Genomic DNA, 22,732 nt, shown 5'->3' on the forward strand with positions numbered 1-22,732 from the left:
AGGGCCACCTCTACTCCGGGTCAGCCCAGCCCTGTGATCACAGCTTCTAAGTGGCCTCCGTAAACTTGCATGACAGCTACAACTCCGCGGCTATACTTCCCCATGGCCTTCCTCCAAACACATTCTTATCCTCACCCACAGACCTTCCTCCGATGTCGTGATAAATCGTGCCCCTCAATCCCCAGCTGTACAGGCATCTCTAACCCACGCGCTTCCTTCTGCTCCCAGCCCTCACACACACACTCTCCTCTGCTCCTCCTGCCTGACTGGGGAGCTCCTTTTAAACCCAGTGCCCTGATTAACCTGCCTTGATGGGCTGCAGGGTGTGCAATAAAGAGCTATGTCGGTCTGCGCCTTCTAGAAAGATCTTAATGGCTCCAGGTGCCTGATAACAATGGAGCAACGCCAGTTGTGTTACCAGGGTCCTATGGGAATGTTTAGCCGGGCTAACATACCCTGTTCTCAGGAACTTTTGTAGCTCAATCTGGCCTCCCCATCACAGAGGTGACCATAATGACATTAAAGAACCACATATATAAAAGCCCATGGGCACTTCACATACACTTTCAGCGAGAGAGAGAATTCAGTGAAAGATTTCCTACATCTCAGGGTCTGCTTTCCCATCAACCTACCTTTGTACAGAATAAAAATAAAATCCAACGTGGATTGCTAGGCAAATACAGGAAATGCAAGAGCATGATACATAGGAAACTGGCTCCATAAAACAAAATAAGTTGAACAATATGTAAGAATGCTGTACAGAAGTGCCAGAACTATTCACTAAGACTATTCTTACGGGATATTACTGTAAAGAAAGCCATTCTCGAAGCATCAACAGTGCTTCAGGAATGTACAAAGCTTGTAATCACCCGTTTACAGATCCCAGTGTGCAGATATTGGACCCAAATCATTCAGCTCTTTGTACTTATGTTACAGACTAAACATTGCGTTTTGAAATCAGAGAGACTGCTTGTTTTCTAAACCTAAAATCATATAGAGCTTGCCTCAGGTAAGCACCTTCCATTCGCACATTGGATCACATCTATGAACCTTAGGAGGAAAGTACAGGATACACAAAATGAAAAAGTAATTGGTCAAGAGAGATATCTAAATAAACTAACCGGCGGAACTAGATTAATTCCCTGAATTGCTGTGTATCGTCAGATCAAGTACAGGATTGATCATGAAGCTTCTCACCTTCCCATAGAATAGTCAATAGGGTCCAACGGTCAAAATTCGCGAGAGATTTAGGGCCTGATCCAAGGCCATTAAAAGTCAATGACCTTCCCATCACTTCAATAGCTTAATGCCTAATCCAAAGACGATTGAAGTATGATAAAAATCATTGACTGTAATGGCCTTTGGAGCAGCCCGAAATATCCTGCCGAGAATTTTTGACAGTTGGCACACATTGAAATATTCATAGGAAGGCTGAGAGAAGCTTATGATCACTACGTACCTGATCCTGACATACACAGCAATTCAAGGACACTAATCTAGTCCAGCCCCCATGATATTTTATAGTATCTCCTGACCATTACTTCATTGTGTATGTACTTACCCCTAAGTTAATATATGGATCCAATGGTGGAAATGGAAAGGTGATTACATGAGGCAAAGCTTCTATAAGAGGAGGTTAGAAAAAAGCAGTCTCGCTGAGCTAAAAACGCAAAGTATGTCTTAAAACATACAGATAGAAAGCGAGAATGAGTGGTGCATAGATATGCACCACCTGGAGCATCTGTAACTAGGTGATTAAAAAGCTGTAACAGTCCTGAACGCAAATCGCATGCCCGAAATCTTTCTTTACATGTAATGAATCCCGTAAGAATAGTCAGTAGATTACATAGTGCAACTCTCGTAAACTAGCATTCTACATATAGCACTGGATTGAAGTCATGGATACCCAAAGTTCCTATGGATCACTGTAGTAGATATACAGTTGTATCATAGCAAGCAACGTAGAACGATTTTATCTGGCACAAAGTAGCTGCATGAAACGCAAACAGAGATGTGAGGTAAAATCATTCACTGAAATCTCCTCCTACAGTGCCACCAGCTGAAAGAGTGGATAAGTGCCCAGGGCTTTCCATTATGGAGTGTACTGTAAGTCCAGTATGACACCTACTGGAGGGCAAGGCCAAGATGCTACAAGAAAGTATTGAAACAGTATTAGCCCCAGGCCTAAACAAAGTCCCAGGACCATGTAACCAAAGGCAGTTGCTTCCAGTTAATCGAAGGCACCTGGAGCCAATAAGATCTCTAGAAGCAGCAGAGAAGCGTACGATACAACACCTGCAGCCACCAAGTGCAGGCTAATCAGGCAGCCCGGGTTAAAAAGGAGCCACCGCAGTCAGCAGGAAAGGGCCAGAGGAGAAGGTGGGTGTAGGAAGCTGGAGCAAGACAGCAAGGAGCTGAGAGTAGAAGAGGACAGCTGGAGAGTGAGGAGGACAAGCACTTATCAGACATCAAGGAAGTCCTGTGGTGAGATAAAAAGAAGCGTGTTGGAGAGGCCATGGGAAAGTAGCCCAGGGAAGTTGTAGCTGTCCATCGCAGCGTTACAGGAGGCACATAGACAGCGGTATCCACAGCTGGCGACCCGATAGAGGGGGCCACTGGGTCCCCAAACCTCCCAACTCGCTGAAGAGACACAGAGGAGCTGACCCAGACTGTGGTTCCACAAGAGGGGAAGATCACGAGTGAACAAATCCGCCAAAGAAGCGCAGACCCACCAAGTAGGGAGCGAACTTGTAAAACTACCTTTAACTAATAGATGCTACTAATAACCCTGATTAAGTTGTGCCTATGAATACTTTTAACAGTTAATAGGTCTGTTTCATTTTCTTTACAAGCACTTTACAATCAGCACTAAAGAATGTGTATAACCGGGCTATAAAAACGTGTTCGGCTAAAAAACTGGCATAGGAGCCTCAGCATGGAAGAACATTTTATTTATAACTAAAAAACAAAAGGATCTCTTTACAGTGTTAAAGTAGGAGTACAGAAAAAATAGGTGGGGATTACGGGCTAACCAAGAAATACTTTGTTTTTAAAGCGAATTCTCACAGGTCTTTAGCTCATAGTACAGGAACCAGGCTCATGCTGATATTCAAAAAAGAATAAAATAGATGAATGTTAACACTGAAAAAGTATCTACTCCCATGTACAACACACCTTCAGGAGGATTTACCACACTGCTGGTATCAGATCATAAAAACAAATCGTTGCTATTGGTATAAAGTTAACGTTTTCAGGATATTATAAGTCAATGGAAGTCACAGGCAATACATAAAATTCATCAGAACCGTGACGGCCCGAACTTTACTAAAATGACCCGATACAAAATGAGAACGGCGCGCAGGGTGGAGAAGGTGGCAGCTGGGAGCTCCAGGCCCCCCTCTACTGTGACGCCCAAAGCCGGAGTCCCCCCCTCCCATGCAACCGAGCTCGGACCTTCCCTGCAGCGTCTGCGGCTGGGAGCTGCCATGGTCCCCCAGCTGCCTCGCAACCTGGGTTCCCCCCAAACCTCCCAACTCCTGATCAGACACAGGAGGAGCTGACCCAGACTGTGGGTTCCACAAGAGGGGAAGATCACTGAGGTGAACAAATCCGCCAATAAGCGCAGGACCCACCAAGGTAGAGGAGGAACTTTGTAACACTACCTTTACTAATATGATTCTATCTAATAACCCTTGATTATAGTGGTGCCTATGAATACTGTAACAGTTATAGGTCTGTTTGCATTTTTCTTTACAAGTCACTTTACAATCAGCTAAGAATTTATAACCTGGCTATAAAAAGTGTTTCGGCTAAAAACTGGCATAGTGAGCCTCAGCATGGGAGAACATTTTTATTTTTATAACTTAAAAAAACAAAAGGATCTCTTTTACAGTTTTAAAGTTAGGGAGTACAGAAAAATTAGGTTTTGGGGGGATACTGGGCTAACCAAGAAATAGCTTTGTTTTTAAAGCTGAAATCTCACAGGTTATTAGCTCATAGTACAAACCAGGCTCATTGCTGATATTTTCAAAGAAAGAAAAAATAGATGAGATGTTAACACTGAAAAAGTATCTACTTCCCATGTACAACTACTACTCTTCAGGAGGAGTTTTACCACACTGCTGGTATTCATGAGTCATAAAAAGCAAATCTGTGCTATTGGTCATAGTTAAGTTTTTGTCAGGGATATTTAAAGTCATGGACAGGTCACAGGCAATAATAAAAAATTCACAGAAGCCGTGACCGGTCTGAACTTTTACTAAAATTACCCATGACAAAATGAGAAGCCTGGGCAGCTGCAGTGGGTGGAGGAGGTGTGCAGCTGGGAGCTCCAGGCTCCCCCTCTACTGGTGACTCCAAGCTGCGGGAGTCCCCCCAGTCTCCCATGGCAACCGGGAGCTCTGGGGATCCTCCCTGCAGCCTGCTGCGGCTGGGAGCTGCCAGGGTCCCCCCAGCTGCCCGCAATGGCCAGGAGTAGTGGGGATTCCCCCTGCCACTGGGTCCCTGCTGTTGCCCACGATGTTGGGAGCAGTGGGGATCCCCCTTGCCACCCATGGCAGCTGAGAGCGGCAGATCCCCTCTGCTGCCCGTGGTGGCGGGGGTCTCCTTTGTCGGCCAGGAGTGGCGGATCCCCCCGTTGCCCGTGGTAGCAGGGAGCTGCAGGGCTTACCCCTGCCATCCGTGGTGGCTGGGAGCTATGGGGGTAGTCGGCACTGGCTAAAGTCACAGAGGTCTTTGGAAGTCATTGATTCTGTGACTAAATGACAGCTTTAGTCACTGTCTATGGGCACACCATGACATATTTAGTCAGGTATGTAATAGTACATTGTGACGAAGTGGGAGGAGTTTCTTGTTTTTTCCTTTGTTTTTCCAATCAGTTGCATGCAGAGAGGGTGGGACTCAGTTTCCCTGGGTATTACTGGTTTAACGAGGTGAGAGGAGAGGGAGTTTGTTGTTACATAAGACTGGAGAGGGAACTCAGGACCCCAGTCAATGGCCTGGAGGATGGATACCTCAGTAACTGGTGACCTGACGACCTGGTGACCCGGAGGCCAAGTTCAGGATTCGTGGCCAGTGGGAGGACAGTGGACTGTAAAGAGAGGACCCTGGTGACCTAACCAGCCGGTTCTCCAGCCAGAGGACAGAAGAGAAGAGAGGAGACCCAGGCGACCCTGTTTACTTGGAGAGAAGACAATGGACAAAGGCAGGGCTTGGGGCCAGTGATATCAGATGCCCAGCTGGGAAGCAGGGGGGGCTCGGGACTGGAGAGAGGGAGCAGACAGAGCCCATGTGGATGCAGGGGAGATTGGGATGTGCTATGCTGAGGGCAGCCAGGCCTGAGGCCCTGATAGTTTCCTGTGCTGTGTTCAACGCTCAATAAACCCTCCTGTTTTACACTGGCTGAGAGTCACTCTGGTCTAGAGAACAGGGTTGCATCATCCCCTGTGGGGGGTGGAGGCCCTGGGGGCCCAGAGCAAGTAAACTCCTTGAGGGGGCCCACGATGAGAAACAGGTCTGCTAAGGCTCAGAGAGGTGTGGCTCCAGGAGATGGAGGGGTCTAACCCGGACAGAGAGTGGACCCCGAAGAAGGGCTGTCTCACTGAAAGGGGCACCCCCCGACCCCACGGTCCACACGGGGCCAGGAGTGGGCACAATCTGTGAGTCGTGACATACACTTGCATGCAAAATGGCATCCTCCACACAGCGTGGCCTCTTGCGCATTATATATGCGAGGTGCTGCTGTGCAGAGGACACCACTTTGTTTGAGGGCCTGACAGAATTGTCCTGTGGGCACAGCCTGTCTTGGAGCATGTCATGCATGCTTTGCGTACAATGATGGTGCCACTCATGCATTCCCAGAAACTGAAGCCACTACATCCATGGGTGAAAACATGAATGAAATAACAACCCACAAGACCTCACTACGTCTTAACAATTCCATTGACATTGGTTGAGTTATATGTCATCAGTAAACTGAGCAGGTTTCCTACATACAACCCAATGTGTTTCCTTCCTATGTATCTAAGGTATGGCCCTCATTACCATAGTAGCTGAGCAACTCACAATCTTAACTATATCTCACAACATCCCTGTGAGGTAGGGCAGTGCTGTTATTGCCATTTTATGGATGAGGACTTGAGGCAGGGACAGACCAAGGACTTCCCCAAGTCACACTGGAAACCTGCTGCAGTGTGGTACCTGGCTCTCCTGAATCCTAAGCTCATGCCCTCACCATGGGTCGAACCTTCCTCACCATATACTGGATAAGTCAGATCCTGCTCAGCTTGTGACAGCTTGTGAGATCATGACTGAAGGTGGCGTGTTTGCTGACCATGACTTTGATCTTACACTGTGATCTGCGTGGGTACAACAATCTGCCTGTGTTGATCACAATGCAAGATCAAGGCATCTCTCCCTATTTAGGGATAAAGTCACCCTCTTCATGTGGATAACTATAGGCAAGAGGAAATGTATAGACTACTGAGGTGTGCATGATCTAGACTATAGAAATGACATGACACACACTAGAAAACCATACTAATGGCTTAGAGAAAGTGAGAAAATATGGGCTACAAGTTAACATCTCTAAGGCTAAAAGAATGAAACTGAGAAGGAAGTTCAATAAGAGGTGCAAGGAGACGAACGGAGTTTCTACATCTGTCAAGGGAAGAAACAGAGTAAAAAAAACCCTTCTCTCTTTTGGGGTGTCAGATACCTCAGAATACTAAAGGTAAGGAAAGGGACCACACATCAAACTTGGCACCAAATGAAAGCTATGTAATGAAAGCTTTCTGCTCCCCTTGCAGCACATGTGGAAGGTAACCCAAACTACCAGAATCTGCCAGAGGTAAGGGAAAAGAAACTAGGCACAAGCCCCTCTGCTGCAGTTCTGTGGAGTTTGGGATCTTCAAGCATTTCAGGGCAGCAGCTTTCTGAGGCATGCTCCCCTCCAGACTTCACAGATATTTGAGCAAATAACCAACTAGGAATTAATGCTGCTCCACTAACTCTTTCTGGGTCTCCTTTCACAGTTTCTACTGCACAGCTAGTAGAGGCATGGCTTCTTCCTGGTGTGATCCTGAGGACTGTGTGGAGGCATCAGGAAACAATGGGTTTTCCAAGGTTCACGTGGATCTTAGGATATCCATGCATCTGGGGTAAGACTGGTATCAACACAATCATGAGAAGGAGCTCTGGGAAGACTTGAAAGAAAATGGTTCAAAGGAACAAGGAAGACAAAAATTCAGATGGAAAGAGCTGGTGAAAAAGACCTGGAAATACAGCCAAAGAGGACTTCCTGGAAGTGGACAAGAAGATTGGCTAAATGAGTTCTGGTAATGCCTGCTCTTGCCTACCACACAGCCAGTTATTACCAGAGCATTGGGGTCCCCAACACCAGAAAGACCACCACCACTTTGAGGCAGCATCCTCATTCATAGATTCTAGGACTGGAAGGGACCTCGAGAGGTCATCTAGTCCAGTCCCCTGCCCTCATGGCAGGACCAAATACTGTCTAGACCATCCCTGATAGACATTTATCTAACCTACTCTTAAATATCTCCAGAGATGGAGATCCCACAACCTCCCTAGGCAATTTATTCCAGTGTTTAACTACCCTGACAGTTAGGAACTTTTTCCTAATGTCCAACCTAAACCTCCCTTGCTGCATTTTAAGCCCATTGCTTCTTGTTCTATCCTTAGAGGCTAAGGTGAACAAGTTTTCTCCCTCCTCCTTATGAAAGCCTTTAAGATACCTGAAAATTAAATCCCACCAAGTCAGCAGAGCACGGACGGGGTTATCTGAGCAATAGAGAACAAACATCTTTAAATGCCGTCATGTTAGATTGTCAGGATGGAAATGCATTAGGTTCATTCTGCTACTCTAAAATTGGGACAGTTGGCAGCGCTACTGATCAGCCAATGCTCAAAGAGCAGAGATACATCCTTTTAAATTATTCCAGCCTCTGTTTTTAAATTTAAAATGATACCAAGAAGCTGCCTTTTCCTCCACATACATCGAATACATGCTACCCATCTTTGCCCAGGATTTGTTTGAATACGACTTCGTTTTTCCAACATTATTATGGCGCCAATTCCTATCCACCATATGGAAAAGCTTTCAAGTACTATTTGCTCACATCAAAAATCCTGATTGTAGTGTTTTTAGTGTTCACTTTAAGGCACTGGAGCTATGAATATGTCTGAGATGAAAAGGAGAGAGGATGTCTGTTCGGGCCAGTTCTGCATGCAATGTAATTAAATCTGCCCCTTATTATTCTCTACAGATTATTTTCCATTTGTGGTGGTAAGTGGACCATATGGGCAAATAGCAGATGGTTCCTTTTAGTTTTCCATATGACTTTATGCGTAGATGTCTGATATGTGAAAATGATTTTCTGGTGAAAGGTGTTATGAGGACTGTGGCTCCTTTTGTGCTTCTGACATTTCACTCAAATTTCCTGGGGGCTATTTTCCACCCCCAAAATTCTTATTCAGCCTTTTCATGGGAAAGTGAGAACATGCTATTATAGTATATGAGTGTTAGCCCCAGCCACTGTCTTGATCAAATTCTAATTGGAGGAGGTTGAGAAGTACATTCTGCCTTCCAAAATTTCCCCTGCAGTCTAATTGGCGTATAGAATTCTTCTTCACGTACTATCCCAAACTGGTCTATAATGTGGCTGTGTGCTGGTACACAGTTGCATCCCAGAGTTGGCTGTATCTGAGTAGTCGATGAACTGATTTTTATTTATATTTTAAGGTCAAGTATGCCTGATAGACACATGCCAATGTTGGGTGCGCTGAAGAACCAACTGGCAACCATGTGCAATGTAAAACCCTCTTGATGGCTTCTAGGTACATGTGTGAGGCACAGTGGGCATACACCCAGGGTGTTTTCTTTGCATCCAGCCAGTTCTGCCTGCTAGAGTGGAGGAGGGATGAGGTCCTCACTTTGCCTCCCCATGCCCCCTTTGAGGTTTGCTAGTATTCTTGAGGAAATGAGCAGGACATAATCCCTGTGCTCCTCCCAGGACAGGGACTAGGCCAGTGCCTAGTTGCTGCACAAGAGGCACAATCTGGGGACAAGGCACAATCTGGACAAAGGAGGCATGGTACATTGTGCACCAGGTAGCAAAACGGTAATACAAGGATCACACATAGTCCAGCCCAGGGTCTACAAAATGCTTTGGATTCTTTGGGATGAAAGGCAGCATATAAAAGTACGTCATTATCACATCATCTGAGGCTTAAGGGAAGAATTACACCGACACAAGTGCCTTTTAAACTTCCTGTCCTGCAGCGTTTATTTTTAAATTGACATTTCCAGGATTGTTTTTTGGCCCTGTTTCATTACAAGTTAAATGAGGAAATAAGCGCTGCATTCCTTCAAGATGTTACAGTGCAACACAGCACATCTGCTCCACATCATTCCTTTCAGTTAACATGGGGGAAAGCACCGTTTTGTCACATAGGTGACTTTTTAACAACAGCCTTGACTGAGCTCATTCAGGAGTAATCTTCTGCCATCAGTTAAACACAAGGTGATTTACAAGCTGGCTGGAGACATAAGACTTCCTCCAGCTGTTGCCACCCCTGGCCCTATAGTCTCTGCTACTAAGGACAGAAAACACTTTGGAACAATCTGCTGAAAATCTCAAGATGTCTCTGACCACGTGCAATGTTAATTTTCCTTTGTAATAATGGGACAAGTTGCTGCTTAGGGGCAAGAAGCAGCCAGATGAAGTTGTCTCTGCAGTCCTTTGCTCCTGCTGCAATTGGTAAGCCAGTGAACTGAAAAACTAGTCACTCCTTCTCAGAAAGAGATATTGGAATACCCTAAAGACTGATTTGATACTGATTTCAAGGGGAACAGGCAGTAAAAATAAAGGAGGGAGGGGATGACACCTACTACTGAATCAAAGGAAAACACAAAACTAAAAGAAAACAATAGAAACTAAAACGTCCTTTGTCCTTCAGGGGAGACATAAGAACAAAAGTCCTGACTAAGGGTTTGGCTACACTTGCAGCCGTACAGCGCTGCCACGGGAGCGCTCCCACGGCAGCGCTTTGAAGTGCGAGTGTGGTCGCAGTGCCAGCGCTGGAAGAGAGCTCTCCCAGCGCTGCAGGTACTCCACCTCCTCATGGGGATTAGCTTACAGCGCTGGGGCGCTGTTTACACTGGCGCTTTGCAGCGCTGTAACTTGCTGCGCTCAGGGGGGTGTTTTTTCACACTCCTGAGCGAGAAAGTTGCAGCGCTGTAAAGCGCCAGCGTAGCCAAGGCCCAAGTGTGTTAATTAAAAATCCCATGGCTCTTTTTCCAAGAATAGGGGTGCTAGCTTCATGTACTAAGAATGGGCCAATTTCCAGTCTGGTTTAATGCATTCAGCCCACCTAAATACCCCTGCAGTTTGACTGGGTATGGTACTTCTCAGTTCCCATTCCACACTGCTGGGTAATGTTGCCGAGATCCTTCTGACCCCATAGGTGGCTTTCCTTCTGCAGCCGGGAAGTGAAGTGATTCCTCTACAGTTTGTAAGTGCTTTGGAATCACCAGCATGAAGGGAACAAGATAACATTATGTCACTAACATTCCTCACTAGGTCAGGCTGCTCTCCTCTTGGCCATGGAAACAAAAGTCTGGTTAAACTACACCGCTACCTCGATATAATGCCACCCGATATAACACGAATTTGGATATAACGTGGTAAAGCAGTGCTCTGGGGGGGCGGTGCTGCGCACTCCGTTCGATCATAGCAAGTTCAATATAACATGGTTTCACCTATAACAGGGTAAGATTTTTTGGCTCCTAAGGACAGCGTTATATCGAGGTAGAGGTGTACTTACTTTTTACCAGACTGATAAATATACTGAGCTACAATAAACAGAACAGTGATAACTATTCAGTAGTCTGAGTGCTCCCCTTAATTATCTTATCCTCTTTCCACCAGCTGCTGATGCTTTCTTTAATTTTAAATTCAGGAACATGGGACAACAGTAACATAAGCAAAATCCCAAAGCCTGGTGCTACGTGCTGAACATATGAGGCCCAATCCTGCAAACACTTACTACCAGTGACAGCAGTTACTATTGTGACTAGTCCCATTTAAGTTACCACACCATGGAGCAAGTGTTCACATGATCAGGTCACTTCTTACTGTGCACATAGGATATACAGTGCATACAAAGTTATCCCAGAAAGGATATTTATTTCCCAGGAAGGCTGATGGAATGACTATGTATTAGTAGTTAAAACAAAGAAATTGATGGATTTTCCACACATTCAATCAGGCAAAAATTAGGCCTAACAATCAATTGCAAGATGATGCACCACATCACTGAGATTTTCACCCCAGACTTCATCCCATTAGAGTATCTGTGCTGTAACATTGTGATGTATGAAGGAAACTGTTCTGTGGGGCCTGAAACTTGAGAGACATGGACCTGCCCTATTGTATTCTAGTTTCTTACAGACTAGCTGGCACTTCTGTATCCTAATGAGCATGATCCTGCTCCCACTGAAGTAGATGGGAGTTTTACTATTGATTTAAATGGGAGCAGGAGCAGGTTCCATGTGCCTTTTGAACTGATTTCTTATCACTGTAAATATATTTTGATGCATGTGCTGTCTAGCATAGCAGTTCTTTATAAGCTAAAAGAGAAATAAATAGAGAAATGAATACTCATGCTTCTCAGTCTGGAAACACAGATCATTTGCAGGTGGACTCCTGGAGACAGACCTCTACAGCTCATGCTTCATTTTTATGACCTAATGAATATCATTTACAGATCTAAGTAAGTGATTGCAACTACCTAAACATAAAAATGACATTAATTGGATTTGCAAAACTACTAGCACAAAAAGGAAGAGTGGGTTGAAGTTGAGCTGCAAATCAGACCCCTTATGCCAGCTGACTTAGTTAAAAAGCATTAAGGCTTCCTAGCAAAATCTGTGAATGTGTTTTATAATGCAAAGTTCCATGCAAAATATCTATGAGACCTAACGGTGATGCAATGGGTTAATGAACTCACCTTTCATCAGTATGCACCTGGGTTTGCAACTACTGCCACTTAGGCCATAAACAAATATTAACATGATGGCTTCAAGGCATTTTTATCTGAAAACATTAAATAATTTTGCATGACTAGCAATGGCAGTCTCTGTTCAGCAGAGCTCAGATTGCCACAAAATGGGTTGTTGATGGTAAGCACTAAGGTGCGTTGCCTGTACAGAGTAGGAGAAGCTGGCACAGCACCCTGCTCTGTGATGCCTGGATTCTAGCACCATGAGGACCTCACTTTTGTGTGTCCTGAAATTCATTCTAAACATGTGGCTAAGCATAATGAGTGCCCCACTTACTGTTGGCCACCATCTATTTGTAAGTGGCCACTCTGAGTTATATAACCTCATTCAGTATTATGGTACTCTCTGATAGAGAGCTAAAACAGAGAGAGAATGGTCAGATATGTAGATAACACAATATGTTGGGGGACAGACAACACAGCTTTTGTAAAGGGAAATCATGCTTCACTAATTTATTAGAATTCTTTGAGGGTGTCAATAAATGTGAACAAAGGTGATCCAGTGGATAGAGTGTACTAAGACTTTCAGAAAGCCTTTGTCAAGGCCCCTCACCAAAGGCCCTTCAGTAAAGTACACAGTCATGGGATAAGAGGGACGGTCCTCTCACAGATCACTAATTGGTTAAAAGATAGAAAACAAAGGGTAGGGATAAATGGTCAGTTTTCACAGTGGAGAGGTAAATAGCACTGTCCTCCTATGATCTGTACTGTGGTCAGTGCTGTTAACATATTCATAAATGATCTGGAAAAAGGGGGTAAACAGTGGGGTGGCAAAGTTTGCAGATGATACAAAAGTACACAAGATAGTTAAGTCCAAAGCAGACTGTGAAAAGTTACAAAGGGATCTCACAAAACTGGATGACTGGGCAAGAAAATGGCAGATGAAATTCAATGATGACAAATGCAAAGTAATGCACATTGGAAAACATAATCCCAACTATTCATACAAAATGATGGGGTCTAAACTAGTTGTTACCATTCAAGAAAGAGATCTTAGAGTCATTGTGGATAGTTCTCTGAAAACATCTGCTCAGTGTGCAGCAGCAGTCAAAAAAGCGAACAGAGTGCTGGGGATAATTAAGAAAGGGATAGATAAGAGGACAGAAAATATCATAATGCCACTGTACAAACACACAGTGCACCCACAAGTTGAATACTGTGTGCAGTTCTAGTTGCCCCATCTCAAAAAAGATATATTAGAATTGGAAAAAGTACAGAAAAGGGCAACAAAAACAATTAGGGGTATGGACCAGCTTCCATATGAGAGGAGGTTAAAAAGACTGGGACCGTTGAGCTTTGAAAAGAGAGAACTAAGGAGAGATATGCTAGAGGTCTATAAAAACATGAACGGTGTACAGAAAATGAATAAGGAAGTGTTATTTACCCATTCACATAGCACAAGAATCCATACGTCACCCAATGAAATTAATAGGCAGAAGGTTTAAAAGAAGCATGAGGAAGTACTACTTCACACAAAAACACAGCCAGCCTGTGGAACTCATTGCCAGAGGATGTTGTGAAGGCCAAAAGTTTAACTAGCTTAAAAAAAGAATTAGATAAGTTCATGGCTATTAGCCAAGATGGTCAGGGATACAACTCCATGTTCTCTGGGTGTCCCTAAATCTCTGGCTGCCAGAAGCTGGAACTGGATGACAGGATAATTGCTCTGTTCTGATCATTCCCCCTGAAGCATCAGGCACTGGCCAGCGCCAGAAGACAGGATATTGGGTTGGATGGACCCATTGGTCTGACCCAGTATGGCCATTCTTATGTTTTTATGTAATCCATTACCACAGGAAATCGCTGAGGCCAAGAACATAGCCAATCCCTTTTAAAATCTTGTTATCAAGAACATCCACTATTACTGTAATTAATTATGACAAATATTTTGCAATGGGTATGAAGCTTCACATCTAAGGGCTAAAGTCAATCTCTGCCAGTAGAGAACAGGATGATACCTAGGGGGAGCACAGATTATCCCCCATCGACCCAATGTGGGGTCCTTATACCTTTCTCTGAAGCATCTGGTACTGGCCACTATCACAGACAGTACACTGGCCTAGATGGGCCATGAGTGTGATCTAGTCTGACACTTCCTGGGTTCTTCCACTGAGCCAAAGTGTATTACAAAGGAAAATCTATTTGTGTTTCAATTTCAGAAGAAAGGTGACCTGCTCTGTCTTTGCTATTTAGATGGATTGGATGATTATTGCCATATAAACATTTAACTTTACGCGTGGGATCATCTTCTCTAGTCCAGTATACAAATACAATTTTAGACAAACAATAATTAAAAGAAAAAACAGACCAGAACTGCAAAATTCAGCTTTTTTACTTTTAAAAATAGTTGTGAATTTATCAGCAAGTAGTTTCAAGATTTAAGCTTATTTTCCATACAGTAAAGCCACTGAGCAACCATCAGATGGTATCTTCTTTCAGTCACTACTGACCTGGGCTGCAACACAGATATGAAAAGCTCAGTAGCCTGTTAGCAGTTTCATGAGTCATCAAGTCCCTAGGCTTTCCTTGTATTTAATCCCCTGCTTTTTCCTAGCAGACCTGCATCAGCTGCAGTTAAGTCCCTCTAAATCCAGGACCCAGTCCCGTACTACGTATTCTTTAGAGGGTGTCTGTCCTATTAAATATTTCCATTCCCATCTGGGAGGTGAGGGAGACCTTGTTTTCAAATGATCTAAAATACATTTGGATTTGCAATGGAAGGTGATCTGCCAATGTACATTGCTTGGTGCAGATTCATTTGTTTTGTCAAATCACAGAGTCTTGCCAATGCTATAATATGAAAACACCAGAAAGGCAATAGTTAGCACAGTAACTTATGTACAGTACCCAGCTATTGTACACAGTATCACTGAAGACTGTGGGACTAGTTCTGTTCATGCTTATGCCAGTGTAAAGGAGATGTAACTCTACGAAGTCAAAGTACAGTGCTCGAAGTGTGAGCCATAATAAGACCACTGATTATTATCCTGAACAGGAGAGACTGCTGCATAAATTAATGGTACAAGGTTGTACTTTCAAGATTGAGTTTCCTATGCATTCTAGGATTTGATGTTATAATAAGACAGTTTGTTTTCATTCTTACCCTAATGTATTAAATTACAACATATAGAAATCCAGCAGCAAGCATCAGGAACTAGAGTCTCTGCTCAAATTAAAGGCCAGTGTTCATTTCTTGAGTTTCAGCCACTTTTGCTATCAGAATGTAAGCAGTGGCTCTTGATCACAGAGAGTGATTGCACGGCAATAAAATGCCACAAGCTACACACAATCCTTCTCCTTCCAGGGGAGGGACATGGGGCAGGCTGAGACAGCTCAAGAAGTGGGTGAAGCTAGCTACAGACCAGGAATGACCAGGGCACATGAGAGAGGCACTGTTTTGGCATTGCTTTTAAACTGTCTCACTCCATTAGTGTGGCTCCCCATAGAATAGAGATCAACTCACTTTCCCCCCCTTGACACAGAAATGCTTCTAAGAGCATAAGGTATTGGTAGGGCACTAGATATGAACAGAAATCTGTATCTGATATACTCAGAAAAGCCTTAGGGCCAAATGATCATTTCAGTTATTTGGATGCAACCCCATTAGCTGCACCCACATAGGTGAGAGCAAAATTTCACCTTTACTCATGGTTGTTTATATTACGTTTATTTTATCCTTGCTCGTGAGTGATCTCTTTAGTTAGACCTTTCACTCCCTGACTCAAGACACTATTTGAGCATACTGGACTGTGTGCCTGCTCCTGCTCCTCATGAAGGAACTGGAAATACTACCAATGACTTCAGTGGGAGCTGAAGCAAGCCCCATGAGATACCATAACAGATCCATCACAGAATGATATCACATTTATATTGTTATATATCTGTAGGGCCAACTCCCTCAGATGTGTGCACATGACCTCCATTTGAGTTATTGGGCATCACACTTATCCCTCTGAGGACAGAATATGGCCAGTAAGTTATGTTATACACTGTATGGATTCTTTTGGGAGAACTTTAATGAATTCTACAGGTGGGATTTTCAAAAGTGTTCAGTGTTGGCCTGACTCTGCTCCCAGTGAGGTCAATAGGGCAGATTTAGACCAAAGCAAAGGATCTTCCAACTCTCAGCCTGTATGTCGGTTTATTTTATTGTTAGGAATTTTGATTGAGCCCATGTGTCTCAATATATGCTTTTTTAAAGCATTTTAAGATCTGAGAGGTGTGACTTACTGACCTATCTTTTCTGAGTAAAAACAAATGATATACACAAACAGGATTTAAACAAAGTTTCCCTGAGATGCCTGTGGCCTGCATGAGACTCTCTTTGCCCAGGATTTGCAGAGGTCTTTCCCTCACTGATTTACCTACCAGCTGTGTAATTCAGCAAAGGCAGCTTTGATTTTCTTCACTGAATTATCCACTTCCTCTTTGATCATCATGCGGTATCTAGTTAAAGAAACAGTGCAACGTTGCAAATCTTTCACGGACTTTTCAATGTTTGGACCTAAAAACAAACAAACAGAAATTGTCCAAAAGTGAACAAACCGATTGCTGTCTAATCTGGTGGGGGAAAAAATCTCAAAGTGCTTCTTGTAATGAATGGTTAAAGTGAAATTCTGGTCCTACTTAAGGTATTGAAAGTTTTGCCATTGACTTAATAAGGCCTCAATTTCACCCTTAACATTTCTATGGTGCTTCCACTTCTGAGAACATTAGACAAAATTCACCCCATTCCAGCCCCTGGATCAAAGCTAGAACAAATACTAGTTTTAGACACTGACAACACATTCTTAAATTCCCAAATGACACTTCGTTTGTGAACAAGCACTTCAAACAGAATAGGGATACTCCTGCCCACGTTAGTTACACTGAGCCTGATTCTGCCCTCACATATACTGGAGTAGCTTTATTAACTTCAGTGAAATTACCCTTGATTTATAGGAGATCAGAACCAGATCCACTAAACCTATGAATCCCTCAGAATGATGAGAAGAGTGAAAAAACCCACACGCTGGTCCTCTGTAAAGAGCAATATTCCCTGGTATCCCATTCCCAATACATTGCCTCTCCTCCTTATGTCAACTCTCGATGCAGTCCTCCTATGATGCACTGCAAATCTGATCACCTCCCTGAACAACAACTGATGAATTGTAGTAGGAAAAGAAATCTGTTTTACCCTTTTTCTTGATTGAATCGTCTGGCTTTGTTTCAAGATGGGGTGCAGGGATGGATGCTTTAACTGTGGATGTTTTTGACTTTGGCCTGCCTGTATTAGTCAGCGGTTGAACTGATGACTGAAAAGTATCTCGCTGTTCTGTTCCACTTACAGACTTTAGGTTTAAATCTGCAGATATCCTCTTGTGCTCTAGGTTTCTGTCTGAAAGAGAACATCAAATAGTGAGTAAGGAGTTACTCTGACTCATTGTTATTGGATCAGAATGTTTCAACACTGGTAAAATGAAGTTTCTGTTTCAGCAGTGTGCATTCTACAGAAAACCTGAAAGACTGACAGAACAGAATTACAATGGCTTTGTGATTAAAAACCAATCTGAGCAGATTTTTGTGTTTCATCAGCCAAAAAATGATAAAGAGATTTGACTTTTCTATGCTGAAATGGTACAAATATCTTATTCCATAAGCTATGTACTTCATTAATTTTAATCTTTCATCAAATATAGTAGGCCTGAACTAGACAGAGGTAAGACTGCATAAGACTGGAGTAGCACAGGGGAAAAACAGGCCCCAAAATATTTGAAATATGAATATGTGGTGTGTGGAATGCTATGATTATTGTATTTGTTTATAGAGAATTAGAAGGTATATTGGAGAAGATAAAGAATTAAACATACACAAAAATAGCCAAGTTAGAAAAATTTGTAGTTGTCTGTGGAAACAAGAAATATCAGGCCGTCAGAGTCCTAATTATGCAGAATGTAAATGCAAATTTTCACCTTCTCAGTTCAGATGCAGTAGTCTGTACACAGGAGTAGGAGCTAAGAACTCAGTGCCTACATGACTACCTTGAACCTTCTGCAAGTCTTAATAGGTAGTTAAGGCAACCAGTCTAGCAGCTAAAACCACAGACAGGGAGTCAGCACTCCTGGATTCTATTCCCACATCTGTCCCAACTTGTTTTCTGACATCGGGCACTTTGTTTGTAAAGGGCTTTGATAGTCTTTATTTAAGTGCAGAATTACTATTATTTAACTTAATTTACAATTTTGGATATTCATGAAGAAAAATGACAAATGAAAAAAGCCTTTCCTCTTAAACAAATCCACTTTGACCAGTGCTTATACTTTAAAAATAGTTTCTACCATTTACATATTTCATCTGTTATTTACCTTGACATCTTGTTTGAAATGTCAAATATTCCACAATAGAACATCAGAGTTACGAACACAACAGCTATGAACTGACCAGTCAACTACACACATCAGTTGGACCCGGAAGTGTGCAATCAGACAGTAGATTGTGTTACACTACTGTACACTATTGTGTTAAACGTAAACTACATAGCAAAGTTTCAAAGCTATATTAAGTCACTTTTGAAACTTTTGAAAGAAGAACCATAATATTTTGTTCAGAGTTATGAACAGTCTCCATTCCTGAGCTGTTCATAACTCTGAGGTTCTACTGTACTTTGAAGCCCAGTACTAAAAGATCGATATAGCCTAGCTAACAACATCTAAACATGTCGCAACAAGACTTTGAAGTTCGACTGAGGAAATTCAGCAAAATTAAAGTAGTTTGGGAAAGTCTGCATCAAGTCCCTGCAGAACTGTGCCAGCCCAGCAACACTTACAACAAAGATTAGAGATCTGTGACTCTAACAAACATCCAAATGAAAAATCAATGACTTGTGTAATAAGAGCTAACGGAGTAAATTTTTGTGGCATTTTGTATTTCATGAGGGCTTAGAACATTAACACTCTAGTCTAAGATGTGATCTCTGGTGTATTGATACTTAAGCGTTTATCAGACCTGCCAGTAATGGAACGCTCACAGAAACTCACTCTGAGTCTCCAGCTGCGCCACAGACCATGGAATGTGTGTTTTATCTTTTTATAACACCTTGACATTCAAAACCTTTAAAAAAAATTGCCTTGACAGAATCGTTTGCTGAGGAAAAGCTCTCTTGAGGTGTAAACAGGTAGTTTGGGGGAGTTAGCACAATTGCCCTACGTGACAAACAACTGAGAAAAGTGGGACTCAAAATGGCATGTGTGTATCCAGTTTCACAAAATCTAGTCCAGTCCCCTGTGCCAAGCAAGGTCCAGGCTGGTTTCAGCTAAGTCCAAAAACCACAATAATGTGGCAATATGGCGCTTTAAAATTTTCAGCCTGATTTTCGTTTAGTATGAAATTATAGTGCCTAAGGGATTACATGAGCTGATATTTAGCTATTTTTAGGACATTCTTTTAAAATTTAAACGGTGGCTGTTTCAGAGTAACTGTTAACACTTTTGCCCTTGGAAACAATCCCATAGGATCTTTCATTATGTGTGATCCACAACTGGGTTTAGATCTCACAGGAAAGATGGCACCTGCAGCAGCACAGTGCCCCTAGTACCATCCTGGGTTTTATCTGACAGTTTACCGTCTAAGTACTGTCATGACATGACCATACTTAAACTATGAGTTTTTACAATTTCATAGGAAAAGGTGGTATGGCTGCAGAAAGATATCACTGAAAGCACCATGTTAGAGAAAGATCATTCATTAAATGGACACATTCAACAAGGCACAATTAGTGTTCAATAGGCTAAGCCTTTTCTAAAAAGAGAAATAACAGCTGTTTAATGTACAGCACCAGTTATAACTGTCCCCAGGTTGTGTCTTAGCTGCAAGGGATTCCCTATCCCCGCTCTGGTAAATGGTTGAATCAGAAGTATTTTAAATACACAAGGCCAAATTGTGGCTGGATGTAAATGGAGAAAGGGCACAGATGGGCCATCTAGTATTGTGATGCATGAATACAGTGGATGAAAACTACTGGGAAGTATTAGTCACCAAATATGTTTGAGGGAGACACTGCTGTTTGACGGGGCAGCCCCAAAGGTCTCAGAACAGCAGGAATGGAGCAATGATAAATAATGATTTGACAGCAGACACTGAAGGGGGCCAGATCCTGAGCCTCGCAAAAGTCACTATGTGCTGCCAGAGTGACACAAAGTGACCATAGAGCTGCCCTGGTATGAGGGAATCCTGTGTAAAGACAACAGACTTTCCTGGGCCACCTGCTACAAGGTGTGTGTCAGGGCTGGTAGGGGACAGGCAGATGGCAATTCAGGGTAGGGAGCATATTTGATGGAAGCCATAAGGCAGGGGTTCTCAAACTGGGGGTCAGGACCCCTCAGGGGGTCATGAGGTTATTATATGAGGGTCACGAGCTGCCAGCCTCCACCCCAAACCCCGTTTTGTCTCCAGCATTTATAATGGCATAAAATATATTTAAGTGTTTTTAATTTATAAGAGGAGGGGGTCGCACTTAGAGGCTTACTATGTTAAAAGGGTCACCAACACAAAAGTTTGAGAACCACCACTGTAAGGCATTCCTGGTTGACAGAAAGGTCCCCAGGGGACCACGTGGCTCAACCAGCAGCAGGCCAGTGGCTACTCTAACTTGCTTTGGGGATTGGTTGGGGCCCTGACTGTGCTCATGACGGAAGGAATCATAACAGCAACTGAGAACTACTTTTGCCTCCCCCACATCAGCTGCCTCAAGCAGGTACTTGGGACAGCTGAGAATTTCTGAGCCTGAGATGTACGCTCCAGGAGTAATGCTGTGAAGCAGCCAATGGGAGGACATATCCAGACCCTCAATGACAAGCTAAGGAAGCTGATTCAGTCTCAGTCCCTCAATTCCTCCAGCAGGTCAATGAGGGCCAGGATACATCCTCTCCATTAGTCAGTACTGATTCTATAAAGGATGTGAAACTTAAACATTAAGACAATACAAAATAATGGGAGAGTGCTTCGGGTTTATGTTCATAATGTTTAGTGGCCAGTTGGGTAAGAAACAAGTAAGCTGGACTTCACTCTAAACCTTCTCTTAGCTTTATAATCTGTAGACTGTTATATCACAACTCTCAATTAAAAAAAAGAACAGGAGTTCTTGTGGCACCTTAGAGACTAACAAATTTATTTGAGCATAAGCTTTCGTGGGCTACAGCCCACTTCATCAGATGCATAGAACAGAACATACAGTAAGAAGATATTTATACATACAGAGAACATGAAAAGGTGGAAGTACCCATACCAACCTTAAGATGCTAATTAATTAAGAGAAGCTATTATCAGCAGGGGAGAAAAACTTTAGAAGTGATAATCAAGATGGCCCATTTCGGACAGTTGACATGAATGTGTGAGGATACTTTAACATGGGAAAATAGATTCAATGTGTGCAATGGCTCAGCCATTCCCAGTCTCTGTTTAAGACTAAGTTGATAGTATCTAGTTTGCATTATCAATTCAAGTTCAGCTGTTTCTCCTTGGAATCTGTTTTTGAAGCTTTTCTGTTGCAAAATTGCCACCTTTGAATCTGTTACTGAATGGCCAGAGAGGCTGAAGTGTTCTCCTACTGGTTTTTGAATGTTATGATTCCTGATGTCAGATTTATGTCCATTTATTCTTTTGTGTAGAGACTGTCCAGTTTGGCCAATGTACATGGCAGAGAGGCATTGCTGGCACATGATGGCATATATCACATTGGTAGACGTGCAGGTGAATGAGCTCCTGATGGTGTGGCTGATGTGATTAGGTACTATGATGGTGTCACTTGAATAGATATGTGGACAGAGTAGGCATCGGGCTTTGTTGCAAGATTAGGTTAGTGTTTTTGTTCTGTGGTGTGTGGTTACTAGTGAGTACCTGCTTCAGGTTGGGAGGCTGTCTGTAAGCGAGGACAGGTCTTAGCCTCTTAAGAGTTGGTTGGGCAACTCCCACCTTTTCATGTTCTCTATATGTGTATATATATCTCCTCACTATCTGGTCCATTCTGTGCGTCCAATGAAGTGGGCTGTAGCCCACGAAAGCTTATGCTCAAATAAAATTGTTAGTCTCTAAGGTGCCACAAGTACTCCTGTTCTTTTTGAGGACAGACTAAGACGGCTGCTACTCTAAAACAATTAAAAAAAAGTTTCTTTAAAGAAACAAACAAACAAAAAGTATCTCAACTAAAGAGCAATGGGCTGTGTTCAGCAGTAATAGCATTACCGTTAGGTGAGCAAATGTCAGGTAAAGACAATGGTCAACGGGTTACCTTCCACCACAACAGGCAGGATAGTAGAACGTGGTGAGGGGAGACAACCAGCTTTGCTGCATTCTCCCTTCTGGTCCCAGAAACCCCTCTGTGTGTTGAGGATTTCATGGCTCAGGAAGCTAAGTCAGGGAAGGGGAGGCAGGGGAGCTAATGCTGCAGCCTCACCTATCTCATGCTGAGGGGAGCCTAAAGAGCTGTAAGGAGACATATGAGCCTGGAGCAGAACCCAACGTCCTCATTAGATCATGAGCATCTGATGGTTGCGGAAGGGAATTCCCTTCTATTTCCACAAGGCCTCCCTAGACCCATGCCTCTGATAGGATGATTCAGAGGAAACTCCATGAATAGGAACAAGGAGTGAATCCTAGTCCCTATGTCAGAAAACCT

At 43.2% G+C, this 22,732-nt stretch overlaps 1 protein-coding gene across 7 annotated transcripts in view; it reads right to left on the reverse strand.

Annotated features, from left to right (window-relative positions):
• SPATS2L (spermatogenesis associated serine rich 2 like) overlaps positions 1-22,732 on the reverse strand; it is a 126,078-nt gene that overhangs the window by 22,857 nt on the left and 80,489 nt on the right. For all 7 annotated transcript variants that reach the window (XM_075070031.1, XM_075070032.1, XM_075070028.1 and 4 more), the window contains 2 exons: positions 17,258-17,458; positions 16,450-16,585 (listed from right to left, as the gene is read on the reverse strand). In XM_075070031.1, coding sequence (XP_074926132.1) covers positions 16,450-16,585; positions 17,258-17,458 — 337 coding nt within the window. The remainder of the gene's footprint in view (positions 1-16,449; positions 16,586-17,257; positions 17,459-22,732) is intronic.

This window comes from Chelonoidis abingdonii, chromosome 10, assembly GCF_003597395.2.
Source record: "Chelonoidis abingdonii isolate Lonesome George chromosome 10, CheloAbing_2.0, whole genome shotgun sequence".
Classification (NCBI taxonomy): Eukaryota; Metazoa; Chordata; order Testudines; family Testudinidae; genus Chelonoidis; species Chelonoidis abingdonii.